The 18,378-nt window shown below is 53.5% G+C and overlaps 1 protein-coding gene across 4 annotated transcripts in view; it reads left to right on the forward strand.

The window, feature by feature from the left end:
* The window catches only part of TOM1L2 (target of myb1 like 2 membrane trafficking protein), a 119,408-nt gene that overhangs the window by 83,110 nt on the left and 17,920 nt on the right, over positions 1-18,378 (forward strand). For all 4 annotated transcript variants that reach the window (XM_032432173.1, XM_032432174.1, XM_032432175.1 and 1 more), the window contains exons 5-9: positions 1,167-1,301; positions 2,954-3,112; positions 5,718-5,834; positions 15,451-15,584; positions 17,811-17,859. In XM_032432173.1, the coding sequence (XP_032288064.1) occupies positions 1,167-1,301; positions 2,954-3,112; positions 5,718-5,834; positions 15,451-15,584; positions 17,811-17,859 (594 nt within the window). The remainder of the gene's footprint in view (positions 1-1,166; positions 1,302-2,953; positions 3,113-5,717; positions 5,835-15,450; positions 15,585-17,810; positions 17,860-18,378) is intronic.

An 18,378-nucleotide genomic window follows, 5' to 3' on the forward strand; every position in this document is an offset into this window, starting at 1 on the left:
TAGAGCCAGGGAGGCACTTAAAGGCTTGTGACAACAGCAGAATTGGCAACAGAACCGTGGGCGCGAGACTCTGTGCCTCCTCCTCTGGGTATGTATGTGGTGACAGGACAGGGCGGTGCTGAAGAGCTGAGCTTCATTTGGCGGGGGAGCCCTTTGGAGATTCTATTCTTTCCTTTCCTTTCCTTTCTTTTTCTTTCTTTCGTAACTTCCAAAGAACAAAATATTTTATTTCTTTTTTTTTTTAAATATTTTACTTATTTATTTCCTGAGAGAGTGAGAGCACAAGCAGGGGGAGCGGCAGGCCGAGGGAGAAGCAGGCTCCCCACTGAGCAGGGAGCCCGATGCAGGACTCCGGGATCATGACCTGAGCTGAAGGCAGATGCTTAACTGACTGAGCCACCCAGGCGTCCCAAGAACAAAATATCTAAAAAATTTTTTTGAGTTTCACGAATCAATGCAAAGTGAGTCTATTGAAATATGTGTTCTTTTCAAAGTCTCTGTGGGGTGTTTTCATCGAAGGCACTCTAGTGGGGGTGCTTTGCGGTGGCGTTTGCCATATGGGCAGGTGTGCATTGAGACTGTGGGCGGCTCGGGCTCTCCCGCCCCTGGGCCACCGTCATGTCGCCTCTCCGGCTGGGCTAGGCAGTCTCCGCTTTCGAGCGCTCCGATCCACTGAGGAACCCACTTTAGCCTTTATTTCCCATCACACATTAATTTCGCCTTTCCTTTCTGCTCAGTTTGCCTACGGCTCCTGCCTCCGCCTCCAAGAGCTCTACAGAGCCGAGCGGCGCTGCGGTCCCCGCGGTGTCCTGCGGGCATGGCAGCAGGGCCCGCGTCTTCACGCCCCTCGGCTGAGCACCACCAGGAATTGATTTCCTGGCGATGAGGGAAATGCCTGCATTTTAGGATGCACCACAGTGCCTAGGTGTTATTTCTCTGCATCTTCTCCAAGGAAGTACTACATGCTGAATTAAGTTTTGTGTTTTTGTTCCTGCTCAACAGCACCGTTAAAAACACACATTTCACCCGTCACATCGTGGCAGCCCTGGGGGTGGTGGGGGGACAGAAACAGAGTGGGTTTGGCCAGAGAGCATAGGCCTCTGCGAGAGCACCTGGGCTGCCTTCGGTGAGAAACACTTCCTAACAGGCCCTCTCTTTCCCCCCAGGCGTGGGCGGATGCCTTTCGAAGCAGCCCTGACCTCACTGGCGTGGTGCATATATACGAGGAACTGAAGAGGAAGGGGGTCGAATTTCCCATGGCAGACTTGGACGCTCTGTCTCCCATCCACACACCACAGCGGGTAAGCTTCCAGCTGGCATTTTCTAGAAAGACCTATTGCAGAACGGGCCAGCCACTGCCACCACCCTTCTGTTGCTGCCTTTGAATTATTCAGCTTGTCATCACGCTTTCTTAAAGCTTGAGGGCATTTCTTTTTAATAACAAGGAGAATGCAGGAGTGAGACAGCTGGTTGACTGGTGATTCAGTGGCAGCAGTGATCTTCCCCCCCACCACATTTTCTTCTGACTGTGGAAGGATATAATAGAGGGATCAGTTCCGACATTTTTGTGGAAATGGCTGCTTGGGCGGAGCCATCCATCCCGTGAGGGCCACTAACACCTACTTTTCAGAGGCCCCGGGAATCTGGTGTGGGGATACTGGCATCTCCCTGGGAGAACACTGAGGCGCCTCAGTGTTGGCAATGTGGGGGAGCTGATGACGTCACTGATCGTGGGGCAAAGGGCGGCTTTTGGTTTTTTCAGACTGTACAGTTCAAATAGATTGAAATTTTATTTTGAGCTACAACTGTTCAGCATCCATTCAGATACCCTTGAATTCCACCAGCCTTGGGATTCAAAGCCCAGGGTTGGCCCGTTTAGGGGCCTGCCATGGAAGCTCTTACAACGTGGCGCAGCTCTGTGCGTCTGAATGGATGCCGTTCATCCCAGGAAGCTGGTACCTCTACTGGCTGGGGATCAGCCCCTGGCCGCGGGGGGAGAGCCAGGCAGCTCCAGGATCTGGGAGAGGCACCTTGTCCCAGCACACTGTGCCTTGCTGGCCCCCCTTCTGCCCATCTCTGAAATGGGGTCAGGAAGTCCAGAGCGTCTGTACAGGTCTTTTGCATGGATCACAGTTAATGTTCAAGAGGCTATTTGAGATGCTCAAAGGGAAAGCATAAGAAATTATACTTTGCGGGCGCCTGGGTGGCTCAGTTGGTTAAGCGACTGCCTTTGGCTCAGGTCATGATCCCAGAGTCCTGGGATCGAGTCCCACATTGGTGTCCCGGCTCAGCGGGGAGCCTGCTTCTCTCCCTCTGACCCTCTCCCTTCTCATGTTGTTTCTCTCTTGCTCGCTTTCTAATAAATAAATAAAATCTTTAAAAAAAAAAAAGAAATTATACTTTGCAAAGCGTTATTCTCATTATGATCCCTCCAAACCACTACTATGCTTTGTGGAATAAACGTAACCTGTTTTATTCTTCTAATAATGACACAGAACCATGTTGTTGTGCCTATAATTACAAAGAACATTCAGTAAATTGCATAATTACTATTTATATTAGTCTCCTCGTAAAGGCCAAAACATCATCTTCTGGTACCAAATAGGGATCCGTGATTGGCAAAACTTCGTAGCAGGCCCCCTCCACTCAGTTTCTGAGGTGGTCCTAATAATGGGAACCCTGACCAAAGCTCTCACAGAGCACCCTCAGTGCTGCCTTCCTGAGTGGCTCTGGTGTTGGCAAGGAGCTGTTGGTCGCCCCCTGCGTGGATGGAGAACCTGGGTGCGGAGGGGGCAGAGGGATTCCTCCAGCCTCAGAGTCAGCAGTAAAGCTGGGCCCCCTGCCTGCCTGCTGGCTGCTGTGGCGGGAAGGGCCACCCTGGGGTGGGGTAGGTGCCAGGCCCAGCCGCACAGGCAGCCCAGGTGAACCGAGGACTTTGTTGTTGCTGTGCCAGAGCGTCCCCGAAGTGGATCCAGCCGCAACCATGCCCAGGTCCCAGTCGCAGCAGAGGACGAGTACCAGCTCCTATTCCTCGCCTCCTCCTGTTCCCTACTCCGCTCCGCAGGCCCCAGCTCTGAGTGTGACGGGCCCCATCACGGCCAATTCAGAACAGGTACTCGCAGACTTCCGGGCCATAGGCAAGCGCCTGGCCTCATTCACCCTTTTGGGACACATACAGACGCCTTCCCTGACCAGGCGCTGTGCTAGGTGGCGGCGGCCCACAGACGGAAGGGCCCAGGCCCTCTCCCGAGGGCTCACCGTGTAGTGGGGAGACAGGGACAAAGACAGTCCGGCGGACAGGGTGGTGGCGTGGTTGTGGGAGCGGGAACCAGGAGTTGAGCCCAGAGTTGAGTGCTGCCTGGAGGGTCACCCCGGGAGCTGACGCTGCTGAGGCTCTTGAAGCTGGAGGGGGGCTTCATCGGATAAGGTGTGGGGCCGGAGGCACGGAGGAGCGGGGCATTCACAGGAACAGTAGCTGGAAGCTTTGGAGGATTGGTGCAGGATCCGAGAGGCAGAGGGGGAGCCAAAGCACAGCGACCGAGTTGCGTCGTGAACAGCCTTGTGAGTCACACAGAGAGGTTTGGATTGATCTTGTAAGAAGCGTCAGCCATCAGAGGCTGGGGACGCGATCAGCGAGGTCCCGTGGAGGCAGAGGCCAGCATGAGGGAGTCCCATAGGAAGTGCCCTTCCTGCCTTTATTCCAAACACTGCCCACCTTCCCTGAGTTATTTCCTGAGAGGCCAATGCCGTTTTAACGCCAAACTGGAGTTTTTTTAGACGAGTCGCAGGAAATAGTACTGAGATGAATCTCTAAAATGTCCATTAGTTAAAATTTGAGAATTGATCAGACTTGGGGGGAAAAAAAAACCAAAACCCTCTTCCAGTGTTTATATTTTTTAAGTCCTTATTTAATATTTGTGACCGCGTCATTATTATGGAAACTCATTTAAACAGAGGGGTCAAGCGATGAGGTGTGGTTAACCGAAACGTCGTGCCAGGGCCGCTCACGTTTCTGTTCTCTGCTGGTCCTGAGGAGGCGAGCGGGAGGAGGAGAGCCAGAGGTCAGACGGGCCTGGCCTTGAGTCCCCACTCCGCCACTCACTGTGTGGCTTCAGTCAGGTCATTTAACCAGCCGGGCCAGTAGAACAGGGTGGTAGTCTGTCCTCTGACCCCATGGAGCCGTCGTGGACTTGACAGGCAGCTGGAGAGGGCTTGTGGTCATCACTCAAGCCCCCGGGGCAGAAAGTCTCCGGCGGCTGTGGGCTCTGCTTCCAGCGGCAGAACTGGGCCACTTTCTGCTCAAGGGGAGTCTGACATGTTTGGAGTTGGATGGTCCCACTGAGACCTTTCACTGACTCCTTGTCAGTTCCGTGGGAGCTTGGGAAGAGCCTTCCCATTGCAGCCAGGACAGTCTGGAGGAGGGTCTAGAATGGGCGAGAAGGCATGGGTCCTGCCCCTGGGGGAAAATGGAAGCAGAGCCGGCAGGAACCCAGTCTGGCCTAGAGGGACCCCAAGGGCTTCTGAGCCCATGTGGTGTCTGTTGCATTCCTGAGCTTCCAGGGCCAGAAACCTGTTGTGGCTAAGACTCCGGAGGAGTTCACCCACCAGGCAGAACCAGAGGGGAGAAGAGCCTCTTGGGACCTAGGCCAGTGTCCTCATTGACCATTGTCCATCTGTCCATCCAGTACACATTTATTGAGGCCCCTGTCCCTTTTCCTGTGCTGAGAGTACCGACCTCCACTCAGCAGAGTCCCTGCACCCAGGAGATCAGCAATGGGGTGGGGGGCAGAGCGGGGCCTGCTGTAGGAGTGGGGCTGGCTGGTTCTGCCTCAGGGAGAGGGGCAGGGGAGAGTCAGTAAAGGCTTCAGGGAGGACAGAAGGTGTCATTTGAGCTAGGTCAAATTGCAGTTGAGAGCCGTAGCAAAATCCAGCGTTCTGGTTATTGTAGTAGGAAAGGGATTGGGTCGCTACTGGGCGCATGGGTACCAGCCCTGCACAGGGTCTTCACTTCAGTCATTCCTAGCAGCCCTGAGGCGTGGGCAGCGTTTTCCCCTCTCCGTAGGTGTGGAGACTGAGGCTCAGACAGGTTCAGGTCTGTCCCTTATGGTGTCCCTACTGGAGGAAAGATGGCTCAGGCTTTGGGGAGCTCTGTTGGATGGGCAGGTAGGGAGCCGGGGCGGGAGGGGGTCTCCCCCCGAGTCTTCTCTTGGTCCCTTTCCCTCATTCTTGCCACACCAGAAAAGTGCAGCTAACACTGGCCAGCCCCTCGGAGGACCAAAATGCTTCGATTGTAAACCCCTGGGGCCAGCATCTATAACGATGAGGGCCCTTGGGGATCAATCACACGCTCTACCACTTTCACTTGAAAGAGTAGGGACGGAGGCCTGAGAGATGAACTTCCCACTCAGGCTTCTGCGGTGGGAGGGCTGAGCTGCACACCAGCTCCGTCCGCGCCAGACACAGCGCTCTTTCCCGGCAGTCACCCGTGACAAACGCTCGGTAATCAGGGCCCTTGTGGGGTGGCCTCGCGGCCCCATTCAGGTCTCTCCCTCACCCTCACGTACAGACCAGAGTGAGACAAGAAGCCTTCGAATGCCGAGCACATTCAGAGGTGTGACCTAGATGTCATGGTGAAGGGGACTGTCACCGGACAGGTGCAGCTTGACTGACCTCTGCTTCCTGCTTTCCTCCCTACTCCCACCCCCCTGGCCCAACAGATTGCCAGGCTTCGGAGTGAACTGGATGTTGTTCGAGGCAACACAAAAGTCATGTCGGAGATGCTAACAGAAATGGTCCCCGGGCAGGAGGATTCGTCCGATCTGGAATTGCTGCAGGTGAGAGCAGGGAGGGCCTCATCTTGTGGAAGCTCTGGCCCTGGGCATCCAGCAGTGAGGCAGGATCGGGGCCCAGGGGGACTGTTGTGGGAAGGGACTGAGTCCCTGTAGGCTTTCCCTCAGCCTCATGCTTCCTGGGACCGATCAGAAGCCAGTACCAGGCTCTCTTATTTTCCTTTGTGACTTTTTTTTTCCTGATTATAAAATGCCGATTACAGAACGCATGCCCATCAAAAGAAAAAAGGAAGTATAAAGAAGAAAATACTCATTTTCTTTGATTCCAGCACCCACAAATAACCACTGTCGATGTTCTGATGCTTTTTCTTTCAGACTTTTTTTCCGTGTTTGTTTTCACTTCAGATGTAATGAGATCCTATTGTGTGTACAATGTTGTGTGTCGCTTTGCTTCCTCAACATTATGTCATGAACACTTGTGACAGGCCCTCTTCAACCTTTCCCTCACACAGGAGCCCTTCTAGCCACACTTTGCCCCCTGAGCCAGTCCTGAGACTGAGATGAGGTAGAAGCTTCCTTTCTTTTCCTGAACACTGAGGATTCCAGGCTGGGGTTGGCCACCTGATGGTTTGTGAGCATCTGTTGCTAACTGGCTTCCACGCCCCCTTAGCCGCCCTGCAGATCGGGGGGCACGGCAGAAAGGGGTCCGGGAGCAGGGCTGGCACCTGGGGCCGCCCTCAGACTAGCGTCAGGGATCCTGGCCAGCCAGAGCCAGCAGCCAGCTCTCCGCCACACCCGTCTCCGACGACTCTGGCATTTGTACCAAGTGGCATCTGTGCTGCCCTCAGAAGCAGTGACCTTCTGGAGGTGGGGAGAAAGGATGCTCTAAGCTGCAAGTGCCAGATCTTATTGTCTGGCACTCAGAGTCGTCAGTCTTGCTCCCCCCTCCGAGTGCCATCCCTCCCGCCCCGCTGTTGGCGCACACTCGCAGTGTCTGAAGGCCCGGCTCGGGTGGCCCCGCCAGTCCGCAGTGCCCCGAGCCAAAGTGACTGTGCCTGCTCCCGGGCCGCTTCTTGTCGTGCCCTCTTCCTCCCCTGAAGCTGTCAGCTCCCAAGCAGCTGAGGGTGGGTGCACACCTGCTCTGGGCCGGACGCAGAGCAAAGCAGAGGTGTGTGGAGTGTGGTCTCTGCTCTGGAGGAGCGCCCAGCCTGGTGCAGGGAGGCCGACCAGAAACAGGTCATCTCTGTGAAGCCGTGATATCAGGTTGCTCTTAAAGCCGAACCGAGTACCCTCAGCCAGCCCTAACGAGGAGCCCCGAGTGGCCTCTCCCAGACCTCGCTCCTGACACCTGCAGCCGGCTAGGTTTGCCTTCGTTCAGCAGGGGCCAGCTGTCCATGTGCCACACGCTAGGGGACCCAGTGTCCCGTTAATGCACCATTGACCTCCATTCCCAGCCTGTAGGGGGAGTTCTTCCAGGCATTAGCTGCTACAGAGGAATCTGAGATCAGTCCAGAAACCGTCCAGAAACTGCGAGGGCCTCTTGAGGCAGCTTTGTGCTGTGTCAGCACCAGAATTCCTGCTGACGGGGGGTTTGCAGTGGACAGAGCTGAGCTCCTGGCAGCAGGGGGTGGGCTGAACAAAGCCAACATGCTTCCAGACAGCCAGAGCAGACCCAGACAGCAAGCATACTCTGTGCGTGTGCATGTGTGCGCGTGCGTGTGTGTGTGTGTGTGTGTGTGTGTGTTTAAACAAGCCCATCAGCCAAGACAAACAGAACCTAATCTCCTGGCGTCAGCTCACAGTTTTCAAAAATAGGTTGCTTCCCATGACGTTTTCCTTCCCTCTGTTTTGTTCCAACTCCAAGCCTACCAGCCCTCCTTGCTATCTTATAAATCAAACAGAGAAAGAATGGTTCTGGGTGCCAGTGGGAAGCTGGCCTTTCAGCACGGGAGATTCAGGAGTCAGGCAGCTCTGTGTGAACAGCCACACTCTCCTGGCTCCTGGCCTCGCTCCTCAGTCATCCCTGACATCTCCCCTCCTCTTCTTCCCTGGGCAGTCGGAGGCTGGCTGGGCAGGGGCTCCCAAGGGCTGGGGCCACCCCAAACAGCGAGACTTCCACATGGGAAAATGACACCAGCTGCTTGGGAAGTGATGGGATCAGAATGTGCCCTGAGGACCCCTCAGTTGAGCTGGAAGGCAGCCAGATTGCTCAGGGTAGAAGCTGTCCAGAGCTCACAGTGCTGGCCGGGGCCGTGGAAATAAACCCATTTGTCACCAACCCAAATGTTCACGCCAACAGAAGCTGCTCCCGACTCGAGTGTAAATTGCTGGGTAGGAGGCAGAGGAAATGCAAAGAGAGGAAATTGGAGGTGTCAGCCCCGGGATGCACCAGTGCGGCGGACCGCAGTCATGGGCGGTAATGTCCCGAATTGCTTCCTGTCTCCCTGAAGGGAGACTGAGGCCACTCCTTATGCTGTGCCGGCAGCTTAGCTAGAGACCCTGAGGAAAACTGAGGCAGGGTGCCCAGAGGGAACACTGTGCCGGGGCGGAACGCTCCACTCCCTGAGCTGGGACAGACCTTCTAGGCAACTAGTCCAGCTCCACCCATGTGCTCAGATTAGTGCCCGCCTCATTTTTCTTAGCATTTTCTTGACGAGACAGGCTGTTTGTGGGAGCCCACGGAAACACTTCTGTTTCCAAATGCACGTCCTGGTCAGACTTTGGGAAGCACCACAGGAGGGCAGAAAGAACCACTGGGTTCACGTCCCAACCACTGACAGGCTGGACGATACTGGGTAGAGCCTGGAGTGATCACGCTCATCTTGGAAGGATAGAAATCGTCCGTTTGAGGGGTGCCTGCATGGTCCAGTCAGTTAAGTGTCCAGCTCTTTTTTTTTAAGATTTTATTTATTTACTTGAGAGACTGAGAGCAAGAGAGCACAGGGAGAGGGAGAAGCAGACTCCCTGCTGAGCAGGGAGCCTGATGTGGGGCTCGATCCCAGGACACTGAGATCATGACCTGAGCCAAAAGGTAGCCGCCTAACCAACTGAGCTACCCAGGTGTGCCTAGCATCCACCTCTTGATTTCGACACCGGTTCATGAGATAGAGCCCCGCATTGGGCCCCCACACTCAGCTCAGAGTCTGTTTGAAATTCCCTCTCTCCCTCTCCCTCCGCCCCTCCCCCTGCTCTTGCTCTCCGCCCCCCAAATAAATAAAATCTTTTAAAAAATTGTCCATTTGAGGTGGCCGGCACAGTGCCAGGCACAGGGAACTCATCACAAGTCAGAGCTCCTGTGATTATTGTTAGTACATCCTTCTCTACGGCAGGCTAAAGTCTGTCTCCTTACAACTGCTACCCTGGTCTGTCTGCTTTCACCACAGAACAAAACAAAGTCCTCTTTCACAACGTAGGTCCTTAAATATTTGAAGACGGCCATGAGCCCTGCCACGGCCCGGCCTGTGTGGTACAGACGTGCCTATTGGCAGCCCACCTTGTAGATGAGCTGGCAGTTCTCAGCAGGAGCCTGTAAAATTGAGAGCTTCCATCAACCTAAAACCTTCCATCTCTCTCACAGAGCTGGTAAGCCGTATCTTCCCTACCCTGTGTGTAGGCACTTGGGTTCAGGCCTGATATTTGAGACTGCATCGCATCTTCTGAAGTTCACGTCCTTAGCTGCAGCCTGGGAGTCCGGTTTTGGAAATCTTTAAAGATCCTGAGGCTGTCATCCGGTACTCTCCGTCTCTTCCAAATTAGCCTCTTGAGCTTTGTCTTCAAATAATAATAACTTTTAATTAATCCAGTGATGCCCAAATTGGGCATTCCTGCGTGGCCATCCATCAGGTAGTAAAAGAAGCTCTCTTCCACATTGTTTCTTCAAGTAGCAGATGGTATATCCCCTCTTGCTGCTTGCATCTCGTTTCAACAAAAACCGGGATGTCCAGGACCATTTTCTCTAGAGAGATCTAGTTTATTCTCCACGTTTAGCTTCATTATTCCCCCTTCTCTTCAACAAAGAGTTTCTTCTTCTTCTCCCCGCCCCCCCCTTTGCTGCTATAGAAAGCGGATCTTCAGGACCTTATTCTGTGTTCCTTAGAACTTGGAGAAGGTTCAGAGGAAACCCATAAAGATGATTAAAAGACTGTTTTGCGAGGTGGGGATGAGAATGTCCCTTGAAGAAAAGATAAAGGCATTGGGATTAATTAGACAGAAAGAGGCTATTTTAATATGTTCTGATAGATGGAGGGCTTTTGCACAAAGAACACTGACCAGCTGTTCACCCCCTCTGTTGAGAACCGGACATAGGAGGAGGCCGAAGCTGAAATATTCCGTGTGTAGGACATGCCTGTCCTGGCTGTTGCATGGTGGGAAGGACGACCGGGGCAAACTGCATGCTCTTGTGACTTAGGATCAGAAGAAAGTCAGTCTGTGTGGCTGCTTTAGAGGGGGACATAGGCAGTGGAAGGTCTCCCAACTGCATCTGCCATGGATCTGGCTGCCGGTGACCCCACGGAGGTCTTGCAGGCGGCCAGCTGGTGTTTGGTGGCAGAAATCTCAGCACGCTGCTTCTCCTCCCCCCTTCGATCCCTTTGTCTTTTTTCTCACTGTTTAAATGTTTTTTTTTTTTTAAGATGATGACATAGGGGCGCCTGGCTGGCTCATTCAATGGAGGGTGTGACTCTTGATCTTGGGGTTGTAAGTTCAAGCCCCATGTTGGGTGTAGAGATTATTTAAAATAAAATCTTAAAAAAAAGATAGAGATGAAGATGGTAACTTAAAAGCTTGAAGGAAGGAGATAATAAAACTTTCTGCAGAGACCCCAGGACATCCTTGATTTGGAAGCTCCAGGCCAGATTCTTTGGGCCAGTTTAGGCAAAGCTCTTTGAAAGGCCCCTGGGTGCCCCTCTGGGATCAGAGCATTCGAGGCTCTGTCCATGGGGTCGGGGGCTGTCTCTCCCAGCGCCCCAGCTGAAGGCTGTGGGGAACGAGGAGGCAAGTACAAAGGGCAAAGCAGATGTTCTGGGGCTTACAGTCCGTGAGATCACCACATTGTGTGCCCTTGGGTCTCATTGTTCCTGCAAGCTGAAGTCATAATGTTAGAGCTAGCAGAGGTCTCAGAAATCATCTAGCACTTTCCAAACATTTCTGTAAAGTAGGGGGACCCTTTTCTCCACAAATAAAATTCCACAGAGAACTGTAATGTTTCAAAGAGATAAAAGCAGAGCCATGGGGTGGGGTGTCCCAAACCCCATGCCATGGAGGCCCCTCAGTGGCCCTCTGCAGAGCTTTACCACTTCTCCGACCCCCTTTCCTACCCGGGGAGAAACAGGCCCAGAGGGTGCTGGAGGCCTGGAGAGCGGACCTGGACATGGCTGCTTGCTACCTGCCACTTGGTTCCCAGCACCCAGGAGGCCCTGGGCTCCACTGGGGGAGACTGAATCCAACCCTGCCCTTTTCTGTCTCTAGTGGTTCAGGTGCTTTGGAAGTTTGGAGCCATGTTTCTGAGACATTCTCTGCAGTCTTTTGAACGATCTGGTTTGGTTCTCCTTTGACTCTGGTGGACCATCCTTGAGGCCTGCTCTTTCTTCCCAGGCTTCCACTGATTGGGGTGGGGGTAAGGGCTCTTGCTCATTTATTGGAGATACACACGAGCCAGAGGCACTGCTGGAGGACCTGTCACCACATGGGGCAGCAGCGCCAAGCAGAGGTATGTCCAATCTTGAGGAGGTAGGGGTTGGGGGGAATCCCCAGGAAACATTCTGGGCGGATAGGGAGATGGGTAGCTGGGTAGACAAATGGTAAGCTGGAATTGTAAAATGTTAATGGCAGGTAGAATCTAGGGGTTGGGTATATGGAGTCTACTATAACACTTTAAAATCTTTTTTCTACATTGAAAATTTTGTGACTAAGCGTTGGGGTGGGGAAATATTCTGGGGCCTTGAAGGATGAGTAGGAATTTGTTTGATGGAAAAGGAGGAGAGGAACATGGCAGGCAGAGGGCTACCTTCTCAGGGGCCCCTGAGCAGTAAGGGCTAGTGCCTGAAGCCGTCTGCTATTCTAGAAAGTCTGACGTGTGTTTGGAGAAGTCCTGTGGCTCTGGGAGGTGATGCCGCCAGCTTCTGCCAGGGTGGCCTAGGACCTCTTTCCGTTTGGAATTGGCCTGCAGTTAGGATAGGAAGTCACTGACCTCTTCCCTGTCCTGGGCCTGCCTGGGGGTGGGAGTGGGGGCTGCCTTTGCTGGAGGGAGTGGGCCTGTAGCTGGGGCTCAAGATCCTTTTGCTCATCAGAGATTTATTTGCGGACACCTTGAGTGCTGGTGTCCTCTATACGAGGCACGTACACATCCAGGAAGGGATCCAGGCACCGCGCCTCTTCCCTCTGTCCACCACCCTGCCGCCTGTGACCCCAGGCTCTGTCTTTCCCTCTTTTCCGTCCCCAGAGCTTTGGCTGGTCTCCAGCATGTCTTCCAAAGCACTAGGCAAGATCTGCTGCCCAAGAATGGCCAAATGTCTTTTGTCTTTTGGTTAATGGGGGCTGGTCTTTTAAAGTGAATCTGAATCCATGCTCCCTTATGGGCCCTAAGCGGGTGTTCCCTGCACTCTAACGATGTATCATAAATACGATTATTTACGTTGTTGACTTCAGTCCTGGCTGTTGGAATCCTTCTCGTGGTCTAATGTGATTGCTTTTTTCAGAAGTTCATTTTTGTGGGCTTTTGTTTTGTTTTTCGGTTTTCATCTTAGCCCTCGCTCGTGAGCGCACTTTGTTTCTGTAATTAGGGTTTCCGCTGGGCCCTTGGCTTTCCTGTGTACTGTGACTGTCCCAGCAGTGACTGGATTTGACCTGTGGGTGTGTACCAGCACCCATGGCTGGGATTGTGGCAACCCATCACTGAGTTCTGGCCAGGCTCCAAGTCCCAGGCCGCTTCCCGAATGCCCCTCTTATGGCCGGCCAGGGGATCTAGGAGCCGTTCACAGTGGTGGAGAGTGAACATTTCATGGCATTTCACTCTTTCCTGGATATGATGTCCTGTGCGATTAATTTTCAGTATTTGCCTCTTGTTACTCTAACACATGCATGTATGTTTAAAAATGCTTACTGCTGGGTCACTGGGGTCTGGGACGAATCCTGGAGAGGGAAAATTCGATTCTAGGTGAAGGAGAATTGCCCATTCCTCTGAGTGGAGAGAGGGCCAGCAAGAAGGCTAAGCTGGTGTAGATCCTGAGTGAGGACGGTGATGGGGAGCAGGTGGTCTGCACAAACCAAGGGATCAGAGCGCCATAGAGTCGAGGTGTCCCCATCCTTCTTCCTCCAGCCTCAGCTTGCTTCTGACCTCCGCCCCTCTGCATCACCCGCTGGTGGGAATGCTACTCCCCGGGCGCAGCTCGTCTCTGAAGCACCAGGTCAGGGGTTGGGAGAGAGGAGTTGTGAATCCCTGGTGATTTGCTGACAGCCCCTTAGTTCCAGGATCACTCTGCCTTCTCCCAAACCTAGAATGGGAGTCTTAGGAGAACCAAGAGTGGGATTGTCTTCATAGAAAAAACTGGAAGGTCCAGATGCTGGGCTTGCTGGCCCTATGACCAAGAGAGACTGACAGCAGCATTCTGGTTGTAGAGAGGGCCAGCAACAGGGTAGAATGAAGACAAAGGCAGTGTTTCCATAACCAGCCAGACAGGGCCCAGCAATCAGAGGCTCTCCAGGGAAGCTTTTTTTTTTTTTTCTTCCGGTGAACACCAGACTATTTTGTACCCAGCTGCCTAAATCTAGAAACCTTCTGTCTTGACAACTACAGCTATAGTGGGGTGATTGTGGGATGACCCATGTGGGTTGGGCCTCTTTTCTCAGCTGCCCCTGCTCTTGGGGAAGGAGCCCCCACAGGCTGAGCAGCCAGGGGAGGGGTGACGGCAGAAGCAGTTTCCAGACCTGGTGGCCGGCTGGTCATGATCTGCTTATTCTGTGATTGGCAGGTCTGTCCCGCAGGATCAGGCCCAGGACACTCATTGTCGTCCAGTGGTGAAGGGTGTGTGTGTGTGCACACGAGTGTGTAAGGGAACACTATTTAGAGACCTTGGACTAGGTGTGGATGGAAGGAATGCAACTTGCCTTCATTAATTCTCTCCAAAGCATTTAGGGAGTAGCTCCTGTGTGTTGGTCATGGATGCTGGAGAAATGGGGCCAAGAGATGCCAGCCCTGCCCTCAAGGAGCTTCGGTATAGGAGAGAGGAGGCAGATAAGGGGCCCAGCAGTAAGGCCTCTGTGTGCGGAGCATAGTGTTGCAGGGCACTGCTGAGCCCTGGGATTCCCTGCTTTATGTTTGGCCCCGTCTGTGTTCGACTCAGCAGATGATTACTGGGCCTTTTCCCCATGTGTGGCGCAGTGTAGGGCTCGAGGTCATCCCTGGGGAAAGAAATGATGGCACCTCCCTCATGGAGTTCATGATCTAGTGGGAGAGGAAACCTAGTTCTAGCCAAGCTGGCCAGATTATGAGATAGAATACGGAGCTGAACAGAGATCATGTATGTGTGCGGTGTCCAGAGCAGTTACATCCATCAGAAACATTTCCAAAGGAGGTGGTTTTGAGGCTGAGCTGTGAGAAGGAAGGAAGGACCTCTGCTCCATCCCTCATCCCCTTCATCCAGTGGGTCATCGGCTGCTTCTGGTGTCCAGGGGGGTGGGGACAGCTTCTCCTCTCTGCTTCACCCCCATTGGGACTCGGAGCTTTTTTCCATAGAATGTTCCTCTAGTCAGTTTGGCAGGTGGTGAGGGAGCTTCACAGGCAAGCTTCAACGAGAGCACAGTTCAGGCTGCTATCTAGAGCAGGGAAAGCCTGTGGAAGCCAGGCCAGAAAGTGGTAAGGGTCTGTCTTCAGGGGGACAGTCCTTCCAAGGGTAGACCGGGCTCCAGTGGTGACTGGGGGTTCATTGGAGTCCTCTTTGGCCAGCCTGGAAGACATGTCAGAGCTTGCTGAGCTTCTCAGACCTCAGCGAGATATCACACGTGCCACTGAAATGTACCTAATACAGTCATAAAATACACTCCTGCTGTTGCTGGGAGTGTAAATGACCTGGTCTCATCTTTTTGGAGGGTCTTCTGCAATTACCAGTCCGTATTCTAAGTGACTATATACCCTTTCACCCAGAAATTCCACTTCTAGAAGCTTGTCCTATGGAAGTACTGGCACAAATGTAGGAGCCTGTGTGTGTAAGAATGGTCCTTGCTGCATTGTTTGGGTTGGCCAGAAAGAGGCCTTAAGGCAGTGGAAGCACGGGGAGATGCTTCATGATACACACACAGGTGGGGCCGGCCGTATGAAAGCGACAGGGAGAGGTTGTCGAGAGTATTTTGTTGAAGAGAAAAAGCAAGCTGCAAAGGATCACATTCTTAGACGTAAAGGACGCTCTGTACAAACACGTGCCTATGTACATACAAGAGTACAGAGCTATGGACCCTTGTCTGTCCATTGAAAAAGAGCTTCCTTCTTCTGGGGCAACAGGAGATAGAGAGGGGCCCTCCACTTTGCATCCCACCCGCGGCCGGCTTTCTCGGACAAGCGTGCACTCCTTTGGTGACTTTTAAGAATTGACTCACATTTTGCCCGAGGAGGTAGAATGGGACACGCATCGTCCCCAGCAGGCTAGCCAGAGGCGTGTGTGTTCCCTAGGAGCTGAACAGGACCTGCCGGGCCATGCAACAGCGCATCGTGGAGCTCATCTCCCGCGTGTCCAATGAGGAGGTCACCGAGGAGCTGCTTCACGTCAATGATGACCTCAACAACGTCTTCCTCCGCTACGAGAGGTGGGGCCGGGGTCCGTTGTCATCCCTCCCAGAGACTGTTGCCAATGGAGGGATTTCTCTCCCAAACAATGTGGAGAGGGAGAGGGAGTGTAGGGTTGGAAAATGCTCATCAGAGATGCTAATTTGTTCCCGGCTGACAGGGAAAATGCTTCTTGTTCTCCTGGGAACGGAGCAGCAGGAAAGTGACGGGCAGAATTAGGCTCTGCCCTTTGCAAGCCCCAGGCTGCCCTGCCTTCCCCACTACCCGCCCTCCCGGGGCCCATGAGGGGAGGGCCAAGGCCTTGGGGCCCGGGAGCTTGCACCTGCTCCTTTGAAGATCCTTTGAGTTTGAAAAGGATTAAAGGGGGAAAAAAAATCTCTACTAAGGAAAAAAGATTTCCTCTTTGCCTTTCTTTAAAGAAAGAAAAAAAGAGATTTTTCCCTCGCTTTGCAAATGTCAGTGTGTCTAGAGTATTCCAAAGAAGGCAGGGTGTAAGTGCCGGATGCTGCTGCTGTTTAGGGAAACACACACACACACACACACACACACACACACACACGTTCATTTGAGTTCTTTCTGCAGCCAAATCATTTTTGGATTTGAGGTAACCAGCTTGAAAATTCTTTTCCTTTTCCAAAGCCTCCCCTGGGGAAGGAGTTGCCAAAGGAGGTAATGGCAGGCACGGTTCCCAGAGCATCACTCGGGCGTGTGTGGCTCAGGCTTCTCCCATCAAAGGCACCAGAAAGCACCTTGACCAGGCCAACCTTCTTCCATGTCTGAGGCCCTCCACCCTCAGAGACTTGGGGCCCTGGTCCCTGCGCTGACTCACAGTGTGATGATCTGGCATCATTTAGGGTCAGTGTGACAGGGGGCTTAGAGGGAGATTTTGCCGTGGGTATCACCACCCCGGGCCTTGTCTTAGCAGGGATGGGTGGTCCTGGGTCTATCCGACAGACAAAGAAATCTCTGCAGTAAGAATGTGCGGCCACCTAGGGGCCCCGTGTGTCCTTTGGAGATTAGAAGCAGATCTGGGGTGCCTTGACTCCCAGCTCGAGACCCCTTGGTTTTGCCTTGTGGTTCTAGTTTCTCTACTTTAAATGGGCTTGGCCTTTTCACCTGAAACCTGTTTCAGCCCCTCCTGGGATAGGAAGACAGGGGCTAATGTGAGCATTTTCCCCTGAGTCTGCCACACCGGCGTGACCACAAATTCAGAGACAAAGCCCTGAGGTGCCATTCTGGCTTGAGTGCTGTTGATAGGACTAATTGTCCCTCCAAGATGGTGTGAGAAAGGTACTCCAGGATTAGAAACTTTTCAGATGTATTAACATTCTCCTTCTCCTTATGGGCCATGGTTCATAAAAACACCCAAGTCTCTCTTGAAACCACAGCGGACACACATCGCCTAACTGGATTGTCCCTCCTGGGGATCCCTACTTACTAGGCGCTGAGCTGAGCAGATCTCAGTAAAGGCTGGTTTCTCCAGCCTCTAGCTGCAGAAGGTCTCCTCGCTACCTCTTTGCCCACGGCATTTTGGAACTTTTAAATGCCAGGGCAGCCCACACAGGTGCCTCACAGTTGCTCTTGTATTCCCCACCTGGTGGGTCTGGGACAGGAGAGGTTGTCTGTGGTTGCTCCTAGCCAGGTCCCATGCGCAGCTACTGGGGAGCCTTTGGGCCAGGCCAAGGGCCTGTGCCTGTCTTCCTCTTCTAGGTATCTACCCTGTGTGTGTCCCAGGCCCTCTCCTCCAGCACACTGAGCTGAGGGCATCTTAGTGACAGGCTAATCATGCCTAGCACAGCTCTATGAAACAGGGAGGGGGCTGCACTTCTTGCCTGGCTTTGGAAATCGGTATCTGAGCCTCTCCCAGGTCAAGTGGTTGGCCCCGCCCCGCCCCGCCCAAGGAGCAAAAGGAGCCCTCTGGGCCCAGAGCATGAGGGGACAGCTGGGAATGCTTATAATGACCTCCTTATGATGGGATGTGCCAAACAACACCTTCCTCCCCCTCTTCGTGTGCTCGTGGGTGAGCCTGGAGGCTGGTCCTCCAGAGGAAGGCACGGTAAAGTTGGGGGGTAGAGGGGGACCCACCTCCCATGTCCCCCAAATGGCCCCCATTGGTTTCCTTTTCCTGGAGTCTCGGTGTCCACTGGCCTCACAGGGCCCTTGGTTCCCAGGAGCTCTTCACAGGACCAGTGAGCATCACTATACCGCGTCGTCCCTCCTCACTCTGCTTTCCCTTCCCCTATTAGGTTCGAACGATACAGGTCAGGCCGATCAGTGCAAAATGCCAGTAATGGAGTAAGTATTCCTTCAGAATTCTCTCCTCTCCGGATGCTGGGAGACCTACCTCTGTTAGGTCTCACCTCTGGTCTTTCTAACTGGGGCCTAAATATATGGGTAATGAGGGGCACCTGGCTGGCACAGTCCATAGAGCGTGCGACTCTTGGTCTCGGGGTCGTGAGTTCAAGCCCCATGTTGAGGGTAGTGTTTTCTTCAAAAAAAAAATTGGGGGTAATGAAGGAGTAAGCTCTGGCTGATGGGACACTGCAGAAGAACTAGCAGACACATTCCCGGTGGGAGCATGGCAAGCAAGCCCCAAGTTACAGCTCCAGGGAGAGCGACTGTCCTGGTGACTGCTTCAGCCCTACCTCCTTTGGGGGCAGGGGGAGGAGCCAATGGGCGGGGGCCACCTTGGAGCACCAAAGTCCCAGGGAGGAAAACTGCCTTGTTCCTGGATTGGTGCAGCGTTGATGCTTTTTCTTGGGTTCCCTGCACCGGGCCAGCTGGCTCTTGCCTAGGAGCCCAAGGCAGGCGCTC

The sequence above is a fragment of the Phoca vitulina genome, unplaced genomic scaffold (assembly GCF_004348235.1).
Source record: "Phoca vitulina isolate PV1807 unplaced genomic scaffold, GSC_HSeal_1.0 scaffold47, whole genome shotgun sequence".
In the NCBI taxonomy this organism is placed as follows: Eukaryota; Metazoa; Chordata; class Mammalia; order Carnivora; family Phocidae; genus Phoca; species Phoca vitulina.